The sequence below is a fragment of the Lagopus muta genome, chromosome 8 (genome assembly GCF_023343835.1).
Source record: "Lagopus muta isolate bLagMut1 chromosome 8, bLagMut1 primary, whole genome shotgun sequence".
Classification (NCBI taxonomy): Eukaryota; Metazoa; Chordata; class Aves; order Galliformes; family Phasianidae; genus Lagopus; species Lagopus muta.
Window position 1 is genome coordinate 29,145,425 of NC_064440.1, and position 22,336 is coordinate 29,167,760.

The window sequence follows — 22,336 nt, forward strand, 5'->3', positions numbered from 1 at the left end:
CTTTGCACATATACTGTTGTTTTCTGTTTTCCAGTTACAAATAATTCTAATTCCTATTTGGGTATTTTTTCAGATGTATGCATGCAAGAAGCACTTCAAACCATTCTCTTATCTTCTCCCATTGAAAGCTTCATGCCTAACTTAAAACATTAGCGGGACTGAAAGCGAGCTTCTCCCTATCTCAAGTACCCTCACGCTCTTATCTTTTGTACATAGAGCTGGATTAGATTCACTTCTTTCCCAGACTGCATCTACTGCTTCCTTTTGGTAACAGGCACTGGGGTACAGCAACGTGAGGCCTCCATTCATTGCCTGTGCAGCTCTCAGCAAGCAATGTGGACTCAGAGACATCACTGTAAAACAATACTCAACATACATCTCCTGCATTGCAACACAGAACAGGAAGACTAACATCACCTGCTGATCATTTTTTTTTCTTTTTAAAATCAGAACAGAAACTGCTGGTGACTTTTATCAGATACCACAGCCTTACTCTAGCCAAGGAAATGAACTGCATGAGATAGAGCTACAAATCTGATATAAAATTCTGTGGTAAAGAACTCTGTCATTGTGTGGTCCACCAAGGTACGTGTCCACCAATAATGTGCACTAACTGGTTGATCTGAAAGCTCTGAGGAAATACACATCATTGAGCAGTTTTGCCTTTAGAGAAGAACTCTCCATGTCTCATCTGATGGCTACAAGCAATACTCACTAAAAACACATCTTAACTTACCCGCTGATCACCACCTTCTCGGCGAGGATCGAGCTTTTTCGCAAAGTGTCTCAAATTATCATAATTATGGAAATTGCACAGAGAAACCAGATCCTGCAAATATTGAAACAACAAATTATTCTCCATGCACAACTGTCAAATGCATATGATACTCTAATACTAGCACTTGTGCTTTACACAGGACTATCCACAGCTCTCAAGAGACAAAGCCAGGACTGCCTAGCCTACCTCAACAACTTCATCTGACATAGAAGATACTTTTGTATGCCAGATTATTTTCCAAAAGCTGCTTACGTTAGTTTTAAAGATTGGAACATAATCAAAACAATTACATTTCATCAAAATCTTTTCTCTTTTATTGCAATGATATGAGTTGCACTTTTAACGTTTTAAAAGATGTTTCTGAGTGTAAAGGAAGAGAAGCTTCCAGATGGAGTTCTACACCTTCTAATGCAGCATAAAGGAGAATAATGCCTTTGTTAAGTCACAAAGCATTCCACTGCCAAGTATGTCCACAATCTATTTCCCCATATTTCTGGCATTGTAGCTTCTAGACATTCCCAAAATTTATGTGCTATTTATGATAAAATGCAAACATCTTGTCTCAGTTTTTCACCCTTGGATCAAATGAAATCTGTTACTCAAGAAAGAATTAAAATAAAAGAAACACTATATTAGTGGACTGTCAGCTATGCTAACTGAAGCTCAGTTAGCACCAGCTGCAAGACTATGCTAAAGGTAATTTTGCTTACATGACAGAAGTGAATTCCTTTAACACTGTTGCCCATCTTGTCCAAAGGAGGTGACCAGCACATTAAGCCCATGACATTAGGAACAACCAGAAGGATCCCACCAGCAACTCCAGATTTCGCAGGAAGGCCCACCTATGAAACAATTAGAGAATTACCTCTGCAAACATTCATCACCCCTGTAAAACATGCAATTTATTTTACCAAAGATTATTATTTTACCAAAGATTACAGAGCACTTATATAAAGTATGATCTATAAAACACTGACAAAGCATGATTATTTCTCTTTATAGATGGACTACAACCTCGACCTCAGTTCATGGCAATCTGCAGTATGTATTCAAAGTTATTAGCTAGTTATTATTACTATTATTATTATTACTAGTTATTATAACACAGAAGTCAGTAACACAATGCAAAAGATAACTCAAAGTTGCTGCTGTAACAAAGCTGTTATGACTCAGCAGTAATAAACACATCTGTCATGAGCAGTTCACAGCATGAGAGTAGTACAAAACTATATATTTAACTGAAAATGTAAAAAAAAAAAACAAAACAAAACCAAAACAAACCCAACTGAAAACCTGCACATTAATTCATTAAACAACCTACTTATTTATCATCTGAACAAAGTTACTGTTTTGTTTCAATAGTAACTAACATGTCACATATCCCCAACAGCTTTTAGGTCACACAAAACATCACACTCAATTTTACATCCATGCAATGAGGAAAATTGAAAACACTCAAACCACTGAACATACAATTAAGTTGCAGTACGTACTTAAATACACAACAGGGTTTGTTTTCTAGCCGTACATTACAGTACACGTGCTGTGCACAACATCACTATTTCAACATATGAGGACAACTCATTAAACATCCTGAGTCAGAGAAAGCAACTGTTCACAAAAGCTTCCTGCTACCTTCTATTTCCCTTGCCTCAGGTCTTATTCAGTTCTGCTGCTTCCAGTGATTGCTGCATCAGTCACCTACTTCTCCCAACAATAGCCTTTTTTAGTTTGTTTCAGGTTGAAAAGGATTCCCAAATGCAAAACTGCTGGGAACACCACTGTACAATGAGGTATGGAGTACAAGTAGTGCCATGGATTCTGAGGATTTCACATAAGTTATGTTGGATTCCTAAACAATTCACGTAACTCCTCCCCACCCACAGCAAAAGCAAACTAGATGACTGTGGAAAACAATAGCACAGTCTATCTATCTTCCCAGTCAGCTCTAACAAGTATCTGAAAATTACTTACATGGAAGGCAAACTGCCCTGAGAAGTCATACATGCCACAGGAATGCATTAAGCTCAAGGTATTCCGGACTGCTTCAGGACTCAGCACCCTTTCACCAGTGATTGGGCAAAAGCCACCGTTAGCCAGAGTTGCCGCCATCACACTTGCTGACTCACAGGTTACTTCTATTGAGCAAAGCTTATGGAAAAGAAAGTCATATTATACAAACTGATACATCTAGCACAGTCAGCACAGCCCACTACATCTCCACAGAAATAAGATTTCATAAAATAACCTGCAGCATAACATTTGTTACAGATAACACTAGTGGCATGAAATAGCATCATCTGAATCTTACTACTGTCAAGATACAAAGATCCCAGCAACAGCTTTTGTTTTATACTAATATACTTTAACAGCTTTTTTTTTTTTTAATACTAATCTTTGAGTTATTATTAATTGTGAGTTAGTGTTTCAGTTTGATTCCTTCCCCCAACCCCCCTTAGGTTGCCTTGAGAGGAACCAGCCTGGAAAATAACCTCAGTATTCTGTATTTGCTTAATTGGCAAAGCCATTAAGGAGCCATTTTTCAAATTGAGGTGCAGTGCTTTGTTGGTTGTTTTTTTTTTTTTTAAGCCTTACAAGACCACCCACATCCACTAAAAGTACATTTCAAAGCTGCGCACACTAGCACATACAAGTCTTAATGCTAGCATTTCCTGCATAGCCTTAGTTTTACCTTTGTCTCATATATGCTTTATGATGTATCTAGAGATAATGACCACATGATAGTCTCACCCAGGATCCCTGCTTCAGTACAGACTATACATACTTTGGTGACACATCAGGAAATGTGATATGATGCCATCACCTGATGCTGCCTCATGTCTGCAGAAACCAAAAGATAAGCTGGTTTCAACCTGAAGCTGAAATGCTACTCTGAAAAATAAACAAACTAGTGCTTGTACTTTTGCCAAACAGTCATTACATGATACTTCATGAAGTTACCTAAGCCAAGTTTGCACGAGTAGTTACTACCTGGAATTCTTATTTTCCGGCTGCCAAACTCAATACATCCTAGTCCAACCAACTGGAGTTGCAAATCAAGAGAACGTCTGAGACGCATCTAAAATGGCAACTGGGTTTTAAACATACGAAGTATTACAGAACATCACCTACGTTGAAGAAAGTGCTTCAAGGTTCTCAGTTTAAGTGCCTACATTTTGTACCTTGGTTGAGCAAAATTAGAGTAATCCTTCCCCACTTTACAGAGGTAACGTGAAAGTACGTTCATTACTGGTTCCCAATTGAACAAGTAAGGAAGGAGGGGAAAAAAAAAATACCTTCTAAGTAGAATCTGAGAGCAGAAAAAGCAGCTTTGTGCAATGAAAACAAAAATAGTGACTTGCCACTCGGAGTGGCACTCGTGTACGTGCCTCCAGTTTTCTGAGTTTGGAGTAAAAAGGACATTTTAACAGGGATAAGAAAGAAACAACGGGAACCATGAAGGTGAGGACAACAAGGCCAAGCTGTAGCTACATCAGGAAACTTAGTTTTGGCCTTTCTTTACTTGTGAAAAGCTTAGTGCTCAGAAGCATACCAGCACTTGAGGCAGTGGGATAGGAAGCATTTTGCAAGGATGGCTAACCAGTAAATTGAAATAAGTTGTCTGCTTTGTTCTGTGATAATACAGGTTCAGAGCAGACTTACAGTTTTCATCTAGTTTTCAACTTAAGTCAACTGAGTTGAATTTACATACACACTGTAAAGCTCCATTCACTTTCAAGACTAGATGTGCAACCCCAAACAAAAAAAAAGGCTCTGACAAAATTTGCACTTAAAAACACTAGTTTGCACAGGTAAGAGCAAGTATCATGAATTTAAATCAGACTTCCTGAGAACTAACTCTGGATTTTTTTTTAAATATCCCAGACAGACTGGATCAGTAACACAACTTGAACTGCCTCTTGAGAACTGCATGCACAAGATATCTGACTGAATTCTGAATTATGCATATTCTCATGTTAGGAAACACCTCCCACTTGCCAAGTTCTCATTTTGCGACAGTTGCAAACAGTTACTAAGGTGAGGCAAGCAGCATGGGGGAAGGAAGAAAGCATTTGAAAAGATACTTTGTCTTACATGCATCAAATTCAACAATAAAGGAAAAGATACTCAAGTCATTTCATTTATAACACTATGGCTGAGCTTACAGTATGGCATGCAGATACAATTTTAGTTATGCATGAGTTCAACATTCTCCACAGTATCATAAAGTATAGCAAATTCATTCAAGTAACACAACATTTCAAGCTTCTGAACTGCTAGTGATTCATAGACTGCTACTAGTATGCATTAGCAATAAAGCAATAATAAACACTTACATAAATCACTTAAACTAAAGCAAATCTGGATATATCAAATGTATACAGTTCACTTCCAAACAGTTTAACAGACACTGGCAACTTAAATTACAAGACATTAAAACCTCCCCCATCTATGACAGAATAAGTTTCTATCACTTAGTACAGTAATTCCAACCCCATTCTGAGTCTCAATTTCAGAGTTAATTACCTGAAAATAAAAGTCCAGTATAGCAACCATATCTGTGCCTTCCGGAAAGCACTGAGGAAAGGGTAGGGAAAAAGAAGTCTTTAAGTACAATTAAGTAGCTTTAAGTTTTTCAACAACAAAATGCATCCAATCTTACAAAGTCATCTGTACAACACGGATTAAGCATTTAAGATGTGATAATTTATCCTGTAATACAGAAATGAGGTTACAGGTATTGTTAAAACGACATAAGTATTCACACCCTACATAAGGCTGGGCATTTTGAGTGACAGTATGAGATACATGTACAGTATTACAATAATTTAGATGAACACAAAATGAAACAAGTTTTAAAAGTTCATAGACTATGAAAAGCATTCTTCAAAATACAACAAACATAAGAGACCAACCTTTTTCTCTTTCAAGTAATAGCCAATTGCAAAGTTTCTATCTCCACTCTCCCTTTCAGACTGGAACCTTGAAACCAAGCAACAAGAAATCAGAAATGCATGATGTAACCCATTAAAACCACATGTAAAAAATACATTGCTTCTGAACACAAGCATTCTACTAACAGACCAGAAACTGCCCTAAAACTCATCCCAGTGCACTCTGTTCAAGTGTAGTTAAGGTCAAACTTCAACATCTGAACATACACATTACTGGTTACCTATACATACACAGTTTTACTTTTATTTAAGACAAGTACAAGATGATTCTTTTAAAAACATTTCTAAAAAGGCAGTAATAGACTGAGACCTCTGAGAATAAGCTGCAGCAAAAGCACCATTCACTGACAGCTGGGACCAAACCAGACAAGGAATGAATGCCAGAAAGGTAAGATGTGCACTTGCAGCTCTCCGAGCCACGGCACCACAGCACTACGACAGAATAATTTCTCAAGGAGAAAATGATTGCTTCCACATCAGACCAGTCACAGCAACACAGAAACATGCACAACTTTATTTCTTGCTAATTTTAATCCCAAGCTATTTCCTGTAAATATTAAATGATGCCTTTCAACATAAATAACTAAACTTTGTCGTGCATTCAACACGCCAACTATCAGTTGAGGTACTAAGCATATAAAAAATACTTACGTAGCATTACTGAATCCAACATATTCATTACCAGCCATTTTATTCATGAATTGCATAACCTGTTAAAGACAGAGAGGAAGGGGGAAAAAAAAGAGGCAAGCTAACATTTTCAGATGTAAGAATTACAACTGTGCAACACTCAACCCAGCCTTACGCTAAGCCTGTCTCTTGCATCGTACGTTTGCAAACACAGCCCAAATCATTACATGTTTTATTCAGCCAAATACAGATCAAGGAGAGTTTGAAAGGACTTAAAACAGCAATGTTAACTGCAGGTGGAAATTTAAGGTGGCTACCACCCATTTTAATCAGAATAAACAAAGTGTCATAATTCACTTACGTAGTCAAATTTTTCTGCATTATTTGCTCCTTGCTGCAAGAAAAGAAAAAATAATTTACAAAGAATGTTAACATGAGAAAGAAGTTAGTTCACTTAACATTAGGATATTTACTGCATAAAACTAAGGTACGAGGCTAATTAAGAATACGATGCTACAGTCATTTCATATACTAACAACAAACTAAGGTGTTAGATAAGTAAATCTTTAATTATCACTTAAACAAAAAATTATTTAAATAAAAAGCCATCTAAGAGTTATCCAACACCTGCATGTTGGAATGAATTTAAGCTGAAGGAGGTATGCTTTATTTTAAGTGTTCTCTACTCAACTTTACGTGTTTAACACAATAATAGTTAAAGCAAGAAATACAAAAATAACTGCAGGCAGGATAATTATAATGAAAACGTTAACTTTATATAGATTAGTAAACACAGGTAATCTTACATTATCAGCAGAGCTGAGCATAGCAAAATGCAGGCTACATAGGCTAAAATATTTTCCATTGCTAGTGCCCATACTACAGATTTAGACTGAAGACTTAGAATAAAGTGTTACCCTTACTGTGAAAATAACTGCATTTAATCAAATGTATCTGATTTAATAGCTGATTAACGTCCTACCTATTAAAAAATTAAACAGAAAAATAAAATTTCACATCATACTGCAGTACATCATCAAGTACATCATTTTGCTAGCAACGTAAAGAAAAGTCTAAAATGTATGAGGATGCTAGTGAACATTCATTCGTAGGGTCAGGGGACACTTCATTTGGTTTTCTGTGTTGTTTTTTTTCCGCCCCTTTGGGAAGGGGGCATGGGGATATAGGTCTGAAAGGTTGCACTTGGGGCTTTTTTCTCTTTTTGAGGAGTAAGCTCAATTTTAGTAGCTGCCAGTAGAGGATGTATTACTTCTTTACTCTCTGACAAACAACTTGTAACAAATTCCCCCAGCTAGACATTGAAACAGGGCTGGGAGATTTAAGAACAGTGCATGGTCTGCTGGGGGACAGGAGGGGCTGAGCAGGAAATCTTTTAAAGTAGCAGCTTTTTAGGAAGTTTAAAAAACAGTGGCATCACGTACACAAGTGGAAACAATACATCTGGAGAAGATGCTCTCATCTTCAATACTGAGATTATTTCTATTTTATTTAGATAAAATACTCTGTTTAGGAAGCTCTTTGAGATACTACTTGCACAGTGTTCAGTATGGGGATGGGGGAAAAGGGGAAAAAACTGAAACTAGATATGAACCAGTATTTTACTTAATGAAAATGCATAAAGCCAGCCTCATTTCCCACTCTGGCTATAGTTTAAGGTGCTGCAGGTAGTCTCTGCAGCCCATGCACCAGCTCAGCTACAAGATGTGCAGTCACACACGTACAGTCACTAGCTGAAAGTAACACCACACTGCTTTGTCAAAATTACACACCCGTGGTTACCTTATGCTTAGCCTTACTCTTACAGTCAATCTCTTGCTAATTTGTAATAAAAAAATATAAATGACATTTCATCAAAATGTTCCTGTATAATACACCAGAACACAAGCCTTAAAAATTTAACTCCAAATCTGTTCAATGAAAAATAATTAAAAGAAGAAATTACCAACTTCATTGAACTGTTGCAGTTGTCAAAATATTCCATAGATCCTAATGCTGTAAAATATGTAACAACATTTAAACCACAAAAACCTTTTCAAACCTTTCAAATGCACAATGAACATCTTTTCTGGGAAAGTGGGTCAGCATTAGTTATGGGATGCTGCATTGATAATTGTATGGTTAGACATAATAAATCAAAACATTATCTTTTGTTAAAAAAAGAAAGAGGGAGAAAGGGATCATGCTTTCTGCAAAAATACAAATACATCATAATTCACTTTTTTTTTCCCAGCTGAAAAAAGAATCCCTTGCCCTTCAACAAAAACCTGGCTTTTCCAGCAGCCTATACAGTTTGTGGGCAAAAGACCCAATGCAAACTTCTTCTGCATTAACTCATCAAAAAGGTTCCTTTGTAGCAGTTGCATCTACTCCACGTTTCAGGAATAAAACCTTCTGCACACTACATCAAGATGATGCATTTTCAGTCCTTGATGCTCCACAAACATCCATAGGTACCTTACATCAAATGAGAGCATTGTTACTGAAGTTACACCACTCGTGGCACCTAAGATATTTGCCTAAGTATCCATAGGACCAAGACCTCAGAACGAGTTTAACGTAACATAACTAAAACAAAACTTTGCTTCCTTACGCCTGATGACAATAAAACCAAGCTAGCAATTCCCTGCTTCAGCAGCTTACAGGTGTGTGCCTCCCTCCTTCCTGAAAGCTCAAGAGACACAAACACAATGCATGTTCTGAGATGAAAATCTAAGTGCAGACTAAATCCTAGCAGCGTGCTGAGCAATGTTTCCATAGTCACTGAAACAAAGAAAGAAACCATCCGTTCTTTATAAATGCTTCTTATTTTTCTGAGGCTGGGAGCACTGAGACAAAACTTTTTCGCTGTTGTTGTTGTTCAGATGCAATTCACCTGCCTAGGACATAGAAGGAAACATTCCATGCACTAAATCCACAAACACTGCATTTACTGGAACATATGTTCATATACACACTGACTGTACACATGCTTGTGTGTATATACATATGAAAACAACATTTCTAAATGAATACAAAATGAAATAAAAAATGTTAAGATTGAAGCAGTTTGATAGACAGAAAAAAATCCAACTTGGAAAAGACAGCTCACTATAATTCTGTAAACACTCAGAACTACAGCAAAGCTACAGCTGTCCATCATCAGGTTTTTTGTTTGGGGTTTGCCTTTTTGGACTGTCTAAGGTGATCTAGTGATGTTCCCTGTGTTCAAACAAGTTACTTCATATTTCTACTGGAAAACTACAAAGCAATCGAGCACAACTGAGTAAGTTGCAAGCCTGCATGTACATAGGAAAGGAGAGACACGGATACTTCCCAGAGTTTGCAACTAGAGAAACCTGGCAATATTTATTAGAAAAGTAGTTAATATTAGCCACTTCTCATTGATCAACATTAAATGCTTTGAAAATTAGACCACATAAGCTCTTACCATGCGTCTCTTGTTACAATACTATTTTCATTTTGAATCCAAGCCAAACTAATAAAGTGTCTGGATTATGAGACTTAAGGTAGAAGATGATTATCAAAAATACGTCAGGAATTTTTTTAAACCATCATAACTTACAACTATATTCTGTAACAAACATCCAGGAAAAAGGTCCTAGCACTAGGTTAGAAAGCAAGAAAACAATTTTTCCATTTGTACATTTTAGGTAAGCTTAATATTTGTATTCTAGCTTTCCTTACTTACATGCTTTTTTATTTGTTAACCTGAGCATGTTCTGTGAGAGCTGGTATCTTGGCTGCTTAGCGTACCATTTTCAGCTCTGAAATACTTGAGAGCACACTGTCACAGACAGCATCCAACCCACAAAGAACAAGACTACTACCATTTCAAATACATGTAAAAACATCCTGGCGTCCTTCAAGGATTAAATACTTTCAGAGGTAACCACTGAGCGTTACATGCCCTTTCAAACACCACTCCAAAACGGGAAGCCACAGACTACTGCACATTCTATGTTAATTAACACATAATACATACGAGTTGTAATAAAAAGCAAGCACAAAATGGCATGTATGTATGCTCTACTCAAAATCAGTTATTACAAGAAAGTGAAAAATTCAGGAAGAGAGGAACCTTCCCCAAATCGAAGCCAAGTATCTTGGAATGAAGATCACAATGCCAACACAGGTTTTAAAGCTGTCTGGAGTTATTTCTACACATCAGTCTATCACGAAGGGCAAACAACAGGTAGAAGACAGCAGGTAAAGCTAAATTTGTACTATATATTTTAAATAAAGCCAGTAAGAAATGTGCCTTTCTTCTCCTCAAGAATTGTATAGGCTTTTTAAGGACAACAAACAGACCTGGGAACAGCTAGGCAGGTTTTCACAATGCTGATAGACACAGATACTTGGAAGTCTACCAGCATATTTATAATGCTCTGAAGTATACGGGATTCACTACACTTTATTCTATTATTTATGTTCTCCTTAGGGTCATAAAAAAAATGAGCATTTTCACCCTCACCTACGCCAAACTTTGTGAAAGGACTATGAGTACTGCTGTGCACCCTACGCTGGGCTTACACCACAAGGCTTTGGTAGCAGAGGGGCCCCAGGGATGGATTCTGAGCAGAGCCCAAGAGCTGCCTCGTGTCAGATCAGAGCCAGGGACCTCGGCCAGGCAGAGCCAAGTCAGCGAGGAACACCGGTCAAGCCTCTGCGAGAGTAGATGTAAGGAAGGGAAAAACTGCTGTGCAGCAGCAGACAGGGGAAGAGGCGAGACACCAGAGATGCAGCCCTGCAGGCACCGAGGTCAGCGGGGAAGGAGGGCAGGAGATGCTCCAGGCATGCAGCAGCAGCTTCTTGCAACCCAAGAGACCCACAGAGGAGCAGGCTGTCCCTTCGCACCCCACAGGCACCGCGCAGAGCTGATCTCTGCCCACAGACAGCCCCTGCAGGAACAGCCCTAGGCTGGAGCCCAAAACATTGGTCACCTAGAAAAGCTTTCACCTACAGACAGGATCCTGACACATAATGACAAAAACGACTTCAGACCAATCCCTGGTTCCTCTGACAACTCCTTCCACAAGCTTCCACAGCCCCTGCACACCTCACCTACGGGCACCCCAAAGCAACTGCTCCAGGCAGCCATGCTTCTGACACAACCTTGGATCTCTCCGCAGCTGGCACGCTCTGAGAATCAAGTGTAACATTTCAGAACAACAAGAGAAGAAAGCATTTCCATCCACCTATGCTAGGGACAAAGACTGTGATTTACACAAAGCTGGGTGCTTCAGGAGCACCACACCTATACTAGATCTGGCCAGCAGCTGAATCCTCACTTCAACTATTTCCTTGGAGACCTGGAATTTTATTCTACCACCATTTTTCCACATTAGATGGTATAACTGCCAGTCCTGGTTTTTTCAATGCTATTATTTCAGAATTGTTCTAACTACATAACCTCAGCTAGTAATAAAGACAAACGGCCATACAATTACAAACAAGCACCAAGGCCCTCAGGGCTTTTTATGATCTTCATTATAAAAGACTACAGTATGTCCTTTTGCTAAAAGATTTCCATTCCAAATACACGCTTTAAATTACTGAAACAGCCTGTATTTGCAATGCAAATATCGTTAGGGCAGAGCCACAAGTTAAGGCAATAAAACCTGAACACATTCCAAGCATGTCAGGAGAATCATGTAAGCTGGTAAGAGTAGGTCATACAGTAAGGCAAACAAATGCACAACTTGGCATGTCTGTATGTTTTTGTTATTATTTACTATTACAGGTATCGAGTACCAGCATGACCGCTTTGGTCTGTGCTCTGTTCCAAAGTGTGCAGTCAGAGCTGGACTTGTGACCCCAAGAACTGTTTCTTCCCCCCATAAAACATTAACACAGTACATACTCTGACAAAAAAAAAAAAAGGTATATGGCTGTGAGCTTCATGTCTTATCCACAAGTGATTTGTGTCAGATTTTAAGGGCAGTAATGGACACAACCAATCACACATGCTAATCTCTGCTGGCTGAGTCCTGCACCACGTAATGGATGCATAATTTCATAAATCAGAAAAAGGTAACTTAGCACATCTCTCTCAAAGGAGGTAAAAGCATTCTTAATGCTGAAATACAGCACCAATCTCTCCTGAACTATCAACATGCTATCACTACCTCAACCTGTCACATGTGACACATTCGCTCCTGTTTAACAGCCTTCTCATTATCTTGGACTCCACGAACCACACACAGCCACCAACATATTTAAGTAGCACCTGAAATCAAACAACACGAACACAGGGAAACTGAGGGCAGAACAAAGGTTAATGAAGCCACCTTGCCCAGAAAAATCTAAGTTAGATTAAGTCAAATACAAACTGGAATTACTTAAGTCACTGAACAGTTTAGGAAGAATGCTGCTAAGAAAGAGGTTGTAAAGAAGTTATTTCACAAGAAAACATAGCCTGTATGTAAGTTCTTGACCCTCTAACTTCTTCCAGAATACCATGTTTAGTTTGGTTAGTTAGTCAGATGATAAATGGTATCTTTGTGAAAACAGTACATGAAAATCTACATTTTAATCACAGCGAAAACAAATAATGAAGTGATAATTGTGATATGTGTCCATTAGACGTGCAGTTACCACATGCAAAAACATCAGTGCAGTGCAATACTCTTAGTAAGAACATTACAGAAAAGAACAACAACAAAAAAAAATCCACCCTGCAAAACAATCCCCCAACCTTTCAACAAATACCACAATTACATGCAATAAACAAATCCACTTTGTCTATTTAAAAGTAAACCATTTATCAAGAACTATGTGCCCTCTGCAAGAGGCACATGCCTGTGTTTTGCCTTATGACCAACAGGGCATGTTCTAGGTAGGTCTAACATCTTGACATTTGACAAGTGTGTTAAGTCATTTTAAAATTCACTGTTATTCAAGTGAATTTCAATGCTCAGTCAACCTTTAAAAATATTAAACGTGAATAAATTTACCTGTCATATTTAAGGCCATTTTCTTTCACCTACAGCTATTAAAGATAAATGTCTTTAAGCAGGAGTTCTTACACCTTCTTTAAATATAAAATAACAAAAAAAAAAAATCATGATCTAAGAAATTGTAAAATCAACAATTTGGAAACAGGAGGTAAGAAACACACTGTAGCTAACAAAGAATGAAACATAAGGAAGACAAAGGCTTTTTTAGACCTCTGAAGTAACAGCATTAAGTTTTCTACTTCAAATCTCCAGGGCACTGACATGATCCTCAGCCCTCTAAGCGGGTATCCTGAGTTCTAAAGAACCAAGAACCAGTTTTTTTTTGTATCAGTGCCTACCAAAAAAAAAAAAAAAAAAAAAGGCAGAAAAAGTATCTGGCAAACATTAGCATTACATGAAATTCATGTCATTTACAATAGATACAGCTATTCTAATGCAAAAAATATAATACTGCTTTTCCAAAGTTGCAAGATTACGGACTGAAATCATTATTCAGCTGACAGTTTACTCTGCAAATACAGGCGGCTGTTCCCAAGCACATTTAAGAAAGTACATTAAACATCCCAAAAGAAACTACATACCATAAGTTAAATCTAGTTCTATTACACAGTATGTTAATAGTAGATACATTTCATATTAAAATTAATGTAACTGCATCACTCTAGAATCCCCAGGATCTTCCTTTCCTTCTGCACAGCAGGAAATACTCTAAGTTTACGATGCACAAGCATTAGTCATCTGCAAACATATCCGAGTACTACAGAGTATGTTCATGGGGACATGCCGGTAACATCTGAAGTGTTACACAGTTAAAGTAGTAAACAAAACTTAAAACTCTACCATTAAAGTCTTCCAGCTGCACTGTTACTACTTTTAAAAACTGTTTGAAGCTGCCTTTGTTTGGAAGTGTTTTATTTCCAAAACATGCCAGCTTGTCTACCTGCTAACAAGCAAACTGCCATCAAATACTGCGCACAAACAATGAAAACATGCAAGGATACTTTCCTACACTCTATTAAAATTCTCTGAGAGAAACTATAAATGACTTTTTTACCTTGATTAAAGACGTGACCACAATTGCTCCAGCGTTCACCATAGGGTTATGAGGCTTGTCTGTGAAATAAAGTTTTCAATTACATATATAACTGAAGACACATCTGTCAAACAAAGCCAGTCAAAGGTTGAAGTGAAAAATGATCAATAAAAGATTTCGAACTATAACAATGGAATACTTCAATTAGAAATATTGTAATCTCAATTTTTTATTTATTTATTTATTTTTTGAGCTAAGTATTTTACAGCTTATAACAAACTGCCCAATGCTACTTAACAATCCAGTAAACACATCAGTTTGGCAAGGTTCCTTGTCTTTAAAATGCTCAACCTCCTCCGGTGATCCAATATTTGATCAATGTGACATCAACAAGAAGAACCAACACCCCTAAGGGACTTGCAAACTTTCTCCGAGTCTCAGTGATTTTAAAAGCTCAAGAGGTAATTTAAAGAAATAAAACACCTCTCCAATTCTTCCATTTCCTCACTTCTGCACATAAACACAGCAACCTGAGTCTTCAGAAACCAGAGGTTTCTATGGCCTTCTTCTGAAATACGGCTAATTCTTTCCCCATCCTCACTGAGATTTAACATTTCAGAATTGACTTACACCTGCCACAGCTTAAGTTCCTTATTATAACCCAACTTCTACATATTATCAATAGTTTGGCATCCCCATTGGAAGAACCACCATCAAAAATTAAAGTAAAAAACTTTCCTGATTATCTGCCTACTTTTCAAGTAGTCTGCAGGAGTTCTCATTCATCATCATCTATCTCCTAGTCCTCATTCTTTTTTTTCTTTTAAACATTTTGGCTTTTAAAACAGGATGTTGCTTTTTGAGGGTTACACTGTCTAAAAAACAATACTGTGACAGTTTTGAATTCTTCCTTTTTTCTGTTGCTACTTTAACTCCAAACTTGTGGGAGGAAAAAAAAGGAACATTTAAAAACATCAACTGTTTGCTCTTTTAATATGTAATACATGCAGTAAAATAAACTTGAGAGATTTTACCATTTCAATAGCCTTCCAAACTCAGCCTCCTTAGGGACCAAAACCTCTGTGCCCTTTTTTAAGCTGCCAGAAGATGAATGACTCGCAGCATCTCATACTGGTGGTCAGAAGGGACCTCACCTCATGGAGCCTCCCACTCAGAGCAAGGCCACTGCTGAGGTTAGACCATGTCACCCATGGCTTTGCCTAGCTGTCTCAAAATCCTCCCAGTGCTGCAAACCCACATCCCTCCCTAAGTATCCTCCTCCCCCCAGGAGCCAAGTTTACCTACCACCCCACCCACAATTCCTCAAGCTATGGATTATGTGGGACTGGTGACCTTCATTGCTTCATTAGCCCCTACCAAAAGTTACAGTCATTTTCCTATAGCAGCAGCAGCAACTCATTAACCTCCCAGGAGAAGCCACCTGTAAGGAACTGCACACTGTATGACCACAAGGAACCAAGGCAGAGAATGCAATCACAACAGTTTGTGAAGAGGTCAACAGACTCATCTGTTTATCTTCAAAAGAGGTATCAAGCTCTGAAAAGCTAACTGGCACAGACGGCTAACCACACACTAATCAAATAAAGGCAATCATTTACTTCAACTGAAAAAAAAAAACCCACTGTTAGGCAGTGTCCCTGCAAGTCTCTTGTCTCCTCGTACCATCTCATTATACCTCACAGTAAATTCATCTTCCTACCCTTAATGAAAAGCACCACTTTTAACAGCCACTCCATTCCAGCTGGGATGCCCTGACTAAGCACAGCACTGCATCATTTCTCTTCTGCCTAAGCAACCTGCCTAGCAGCCTGAAGAGCAAACACACTGCTCTGCTACAGAGTTCTGTCTGTACTGTGGGACAGGGATGCTTGTCTACTACATCTTTTAATGTAGGGAACTTAAGGAATTGAACAGATACATCGAAGCTCAAAAGAAAACATGACTTATCTAGTCATCTTAATTGTCTCCCCTGGACATCGCTATTAATCAGTGAAAAACAAATGTGTTCTTTATAACTCAAAATCTGCCAGACCACCAGTAAGATTGCTCTAGCAACGTGCCACACAGTTATGCCTTATGCAAACCAGACCTTTCCTTTGAGCTTGTAAACTCAAATTACACTGCTTTTCCATCACCAGTTCTTCTGACACTTTGTCCACCTCTGGCATTAAGCGTTCCCAGCACGACTCCGGTTTGCAGCCTTTGAGCACAGGAAGCAGAAGCTGCCACACGTGCACAAAAGCAACATTTTAACACACAGGACAGGTGTGCTGTGACTAGTTCCTTGTGACAAAGGCATCAGAACATGCTTGTGTAATGCAGAACCTACAGAAACCCACCTTTAGATGACAAAATTCCTCAGCAGCACAAGCCACTTCCTGACAGACCCCCACACGAGCACAATACATTTATTACTGCACTAGATTCTACCAAAATACTGGACTACATTCTACTAAGAAACTGTATCACTGGACTAACACTTCAAATGACCACTATCAAAAGGTCACATATATGAACAGATGACACTGACTGCGCATAGATACAGTCTTGTCAGATACACTTCAGTGTGAACTCACCAGCAGGAAGTACACTGCAAACTGACTCAATCACCACAGGAAGTTAATACTCCTGGTGATGTGTATTTCAGACATATTTTACTACATGAAATTCCCAAGCTACTTGTAGCAACTTTTAATTAGCATGAAAACTGCTTTAATCATGTGGAAATCTGAACTGCGTGGTGAACTGTTTCCTTGATTAAAAATAGTTTTGAAATTGAATACTCACGTGGCTGCATCAGATTCCAAATTTACATTGCACAGCACAGACCTTACTCGAAATATGAATGATGCTTATCAACACTTTTTGTTCTGTTAGCTTTTTTCACTATTTAAAACTACCTGAAATCTTTCCAGTAGTAGTAAATTAAGAAATACAAAAACTTATATATAGTAGGCAGGTTAAAAAAAACAACAACAAAAAAAAAAACTTCAGATGCGTGTCTAAAAAGTTCTCAAATAGTTGCAGATCACCTCATAAAATCCTCATTACAGACATAAAAACTGACTATAACAATTTGGAAGCCAATGGACTAAATGTACACGTGGTGTGTTTGCAAACCTGATCAAAGGGTTATGCTAAAGCTGCTAGACATGCTGCACGTCCAAGCTTCACATGACTTGGTTTTTATATACAAGCTAAACCCCCTTTTCTCCTCTTCCTCTTTTACTTGCAGAAATGCAACTCTCCGTGTAACTGACCTCTACTGTCTGCTTTAAAGACCATATAGAACCAACGTGAGTGTGACCAGCCCTTCAGCTAACATGTTTCTCAGGTCAGCTCTACCACCCATACAACAACACACTTAATAAAAGTTCATAAAGGTTTGCATCACATGCATTAGTCTTCTCTCTTAATTTCATGCACTCTGGTGCAATTTCTAATGACCCCAATCCCCATTACAAGATTGTCTTAAGCACTCTTCAAAGTAATAGTAATGTAAGACTATAGTCTAATCACTCTGTATGCCTAAATAGAATTATGCATTATAGTTTGTGAATGTCTGTATCAATATTTGTAACAGAGACAAAATTCAACACAGTCCTTGACAAAAATATTTCAGTCTTATTAATTAAATATTAATTGAATCGCCATGGCAACAGAAACATTGTTCTTTTACTGGGAGAGAAAGATCTGCTGGAAGCATCTGTGCTTCAGAGATAACATCCAGCACTTCCTCTAAGGCTACATGAGTCATCTTTTTCAGATTTTTACCATAATGTCATTCAAAATAGCACTTTTGATGCTTGTTTTTCAATGCCATTCAAAAAGAAATAATCTAGCTACCATGCAAGACATTCTTGCTAAAACATTCCTGTCACAAAAAAAAAAAAAGTGCATTTTGAATCACTAGCCAAATTTAATTTGGAATCATCCATAGGAAGGCACATTGTTTTACTTCTGTACTAACCAGCTCCAGCCTTTGGCATCAGCACCTGCTTCTGACAGTACTGAGAGGCCAGGTGGTATACAGACTGCTTTTACATTTGTATGACAACAGTTAGACTTTAGAAGATAGAGTGAAATAAAAATACTGGGGAAAAAAAGGGTAGCTTGTTCTGTAAACGTGTTATTAAATATTAAGTAACTCTTACCATCTTCATTCAGGAACAATTTGTTGAATCTTAATCCACTAGGCTCTTTACCAACATATCTGTGCACATACTCTGTGCCAAGATCATTGACAGCAATAGCATATTTCAAAGGCTTTACACAGGACTGAAGACAAAAAGGAACTTTGGTATCTCCAATAGAATGCCTGCGAAAAACACAAATGAAGATGCTTAAATTCTCCTGTTCTCCAGCTGTATTAAGTGCTTCATTCAGTTCTCAGCATACTGGGATTAGTCACAGGAAAAATAAAGTTATTTAAACTACATTTATACACCAGGGGAGTTCCCTGTCTGTAGCAGAAAGGTTGGAACTCTAAAAGGTCTCTCCCAGTCCAAACCATTTTATGATTTTAAACAACAGAACAAAGAGGCTTTATGTTTTTAACAATCACCTCCATACAATCAACAAGACAAAACTGGCCATTATTACAGATACAATAAACTGAAAGCTAATTAAGAAATGGGTTTGCACCAGAAGTCTAGTACCAGATTTATTCAGCTGAGTACAGTCAACCTGGATGTAGCCCCTTACACATAGTGATGGATATGGAAGCAAAAATGAGAGCCAATTCTGTTTTGGAACTATCAGTAGTTCTATTCTCTCTGATAGTGCTGTACGTATTTTATTGAAGTCATGAAATAACATCTTCCAGAAAGTTTATTTGCAACACCTAATCCAGGCTCAAGAGAATGAGTCACAAAAGCAGCATATGGCCCATTGAGAACAACAAGTTCCAAGCTATCACATGTCTGACGACAAAATCAGAACTGTTTTTGGGTGGTTTTTTTTTTTGCAGAAAATCTGAGAAAAGTCCAAAGAAATTTACAGGAGCTTTCTGGCATTATGAAAATTAGCATTAAACAATATTAAACATTACAAAAGCTGGTATTCCAAAAACTCTCATTAGTGCATGCTGTAATATCCATAACGATGCAAATGCTAAGTCAATATATTTAAGAATATTCTTCACTTTTGAAACTTTTATTACAGTTCAGCCATTTAAGCAAGAAGCTAAAATGGTGGTAGAAGTTTCACTTGGATTAATGCATTTAAGAGGCACATCAAAAACCCTGCACAGCACTTGTTGAAGATTACAGACCTTGCAATATACAGTAAAAAAAAAAAAAGGTAATAACAGATGATATTAAAATATCCCCCAGTGCACTGCCACCATAAGGCAGCCAGATGACCATAAGAGTGCTCCATTCAGCTGGGACAAACTACACACCTAAGAATCCTGATACTCAGCTTAGTATGCCTGCATCAAACACGTCATCAGGTCACAAAGGTTGACACAGCAATTTACCTCACCTCTCAGCTAGAAGATGTGAGATACTGCTTTACATTTGGCTCCGTTTTCTGCTGCACTGAGTCATTGTTCAATAAAAAAAAAATCACTGTAGCTATATTAAGAGCTATACACACCCTAACAGGAGACAGTTTGGTAAATCTGAAGCAACAAAAAAAAATAATCAGATTGAAGTTCAGTTTCCACATATTCACTTCCTTTGTAAAGAATATTCACCCAGCGACATACAGTGGCCATAAAAATAAGAGTAGAGTAACAAAGTAACAACATTAAAATGCAAAAAAGTAGCATCTAAATCAAAGCATGGATGCTATTAGACAAAAGATCATCAGCCTTCAAAGATTAATACTACATAAACATCACCTCTATCTTGTCCTCTGGCGATCACTAACATTACCCTCAGCTTTATTTATTTGTTGCCTGCTCCTTATAGCAACATAACCCACCTCTACAGTGTAATTACAAATACTCTTAAAGCAACTCTTTATAAAAACAAAAATTAAGTTTGCTTCAGCAGAAATTTAAAACAAAGAAGAATAAGGTCCAAGTAGGTTTTACTTCTTAAACAACTCCTACAATGCTTTTTCTTTATTAAAACATGAGATACCAGGAAGTGCTGCATCTATCAAACAGTTCAACTTCCTGAAACAGCAAAATTTCCAAGATAAAAATATACCTCTGCCCATCCACTGTGCAAAGTGACACACCCCACAAGTCAGGGCTGAACTTGGCCAGCTGTGGAATATAGTCAGCAACCTATCATAACAAAAAACAAAAAGAGAGATGTTACATCATCCAAAATATTTAACTCCATGTTAATGTATGTCTATGGTAATAACTGCATGTGGAGAGGATGCAAGAGGTATAACTGTATTATCCTAAATCATCACAAAGCAAACCTAAGAACACTTATAAGTTGTTATACTGATGAGACCATTATCAAACGGAGTATTTTTTCCAATGGAAATACATACTTCAGCAAAAGGGGATTATAAACACAGGATGGGGCCCTGGGCAGCCTGGTCTGGTACCAGATTCAGAGCTTGGTGGCCATGACAGTGGCAGGAGGTTGGAACTTGATGATCCTTGAGGTCCCTTCCAGCCCAAGCCATTCTATGATTCAGCATGCTCTAAGACCAACCTGTGTCCAATTTTATGGCATATTTAGGATTTTCAAATAACAAAACTCTAACGAAGTTTGGAGTTTTCAATTAACCACTGAAAACAAGGACTTGTAAAAACCTGAATTACTAACCACAGTACAGTTAGCACTTAAAAGCTGTGCTACTTCACACAACTGACAGGCTGTAGGCTAGAAAAACAGTTACAGACAGCCTTAGTAGCAAGTAATACAGTAGCTTTATAACTTGGGTAAAATTAAGAATGACCAACACTATTTTGTGTCTTCAGCCCGACAACTTTAAAAGACTGTCAGAGGTTTGGAGCTGCATTTTTATCTTAGTTTACAAGCTGCAAACAAATTGAACTTTTGCAACTACTTGCATCAAATTATCAGTTTCACATCCTGCTAAAAACGTGAAGAAAAGTCCCCTACTTGAAAAGGAACAAATAAATTTGGTCAATATCAAGAATTCCAGAGAAGCTTCAAGTTGAACTTATACGCAACGTTACCTTTCCTCCGGATTGTTTTTTAGCACTTTCATAAAGCTCATCAATGTGTGAAGTAAATGACATAAAATCTGGGATGACAAACTTCCTCCTGAAAGCTTGAGTAAGCAATACAATGTTACTTTGTACACACCTGCAATAAGTCAAAGGAAAATAAATATTAGTAGTTGGACAAAAAGATGACTTGCTTAAGCAGCGTGCAATTGCTTCTTAAGGACTGCCAGTACCTTTTAACTTTTTTTTGTGCCTAAAATAATAGGTCTTCATTAGAAGGAATTCTTCATCCCTATTTTAAAAAGTTATTTATAATTGTTTTAATACATTCACTTCTATGCCATTCTAGTTTAAACTCCTATTTCAACTGTGGGGTTGTACAGCAAAGTACCATCAATTTCCCTTCAAGTAGGGCCTAAGCCACCCAGTCCTTCGGACCAACACAAGTGAGAGTTGCCTTACTTCTCCTTCAAAGGAGTGCTAATGAGCAAGGAAGCTGCCAACACACCAAACTGAACTGAGCTGAAAAACACGTGGGCTGTTAGAACAGAAGAACTGATTAAGTCCTTGCTAACATCTAAAACAAACACAAAATTAACACTGAAAAGGACTCAAAGCCTCTCACTTCAGACTACCACCATTTTTGATTTCTTTTCACCTAGAACATAATCACCTCATCGCCCACGCTCTCCAAACATCAGCCCATCAGGGACATTTACAACCAACGGGGTAAAATGGAAAGGACTTGATACTGGAGGAACAGCAGAAATGGAGGTTGGGAACACAAGGTGAGACAAGCCGTGCTAAGAGCTTTATCTGTGGGTGGGGTGAATGGCA

At 37.9% G+C, this 22,336-nt stretch overlaps 1 protein-coding gene across 2 annotated transcripts in view; it reads right to left on the bottom strand.

Moving 5' to 3' along the window:
* GLS (glutaminase) overlaps positions 1 to 22,336 on the bottom strand; it is a 51,746-nt gene that overhangs the window by 18,081 nt on the left and 11,329 nt on the right. For both annotated transcript variants that reach the window (XM_048954129.1, XM_048954130.1), the window contains exons 4-14: positions 21,509 to 21,638; positions 20,553 to 20,632; positions 18,549 to 18,712; positions 14,395 to 14,453; positions 6,725 to 6,757; positions 6,385 to 6,443; positions 5,695 to 5,761; positions 5,306 to 5,356; positions 2,753 to 2,929; positions 1,489 to 1,620; positions 737 to 829 (exon numbers count right to left, since the gene is read on the bottom strand). In XM_048954129.1, coding sequence (XP_048810086.1) covers positions 737 to 829; positions 1,489 to 1,620; positions 2,753 to 2,929; positions 5,306 to 5,356; positions 5,695 to 5,761; positions 6,385 to 6,443; positions 6,725 to 6,757; positions 14,395 to 14,453; positions 18,549 to 18,712; positions 20,553 to 20,632; positions 21,509 to 21,638 — 1,045 coding nt within the window. The remainder of the gene's footprint in view (positions 1 to 736; positions 830 to 1,488; positions 1,621 to 2,752; positions 2,930 to 5,305; positions 5,357 to 5,694; positions 5,762 to 6,384; positions 6,444 to 6,724; positions 6,758 to 14,394; positions 14,454 to 18,548; positions 18,713 to 20,552; positions 20,633 to 21,508; positions 21,639 to 22,336) is intronic.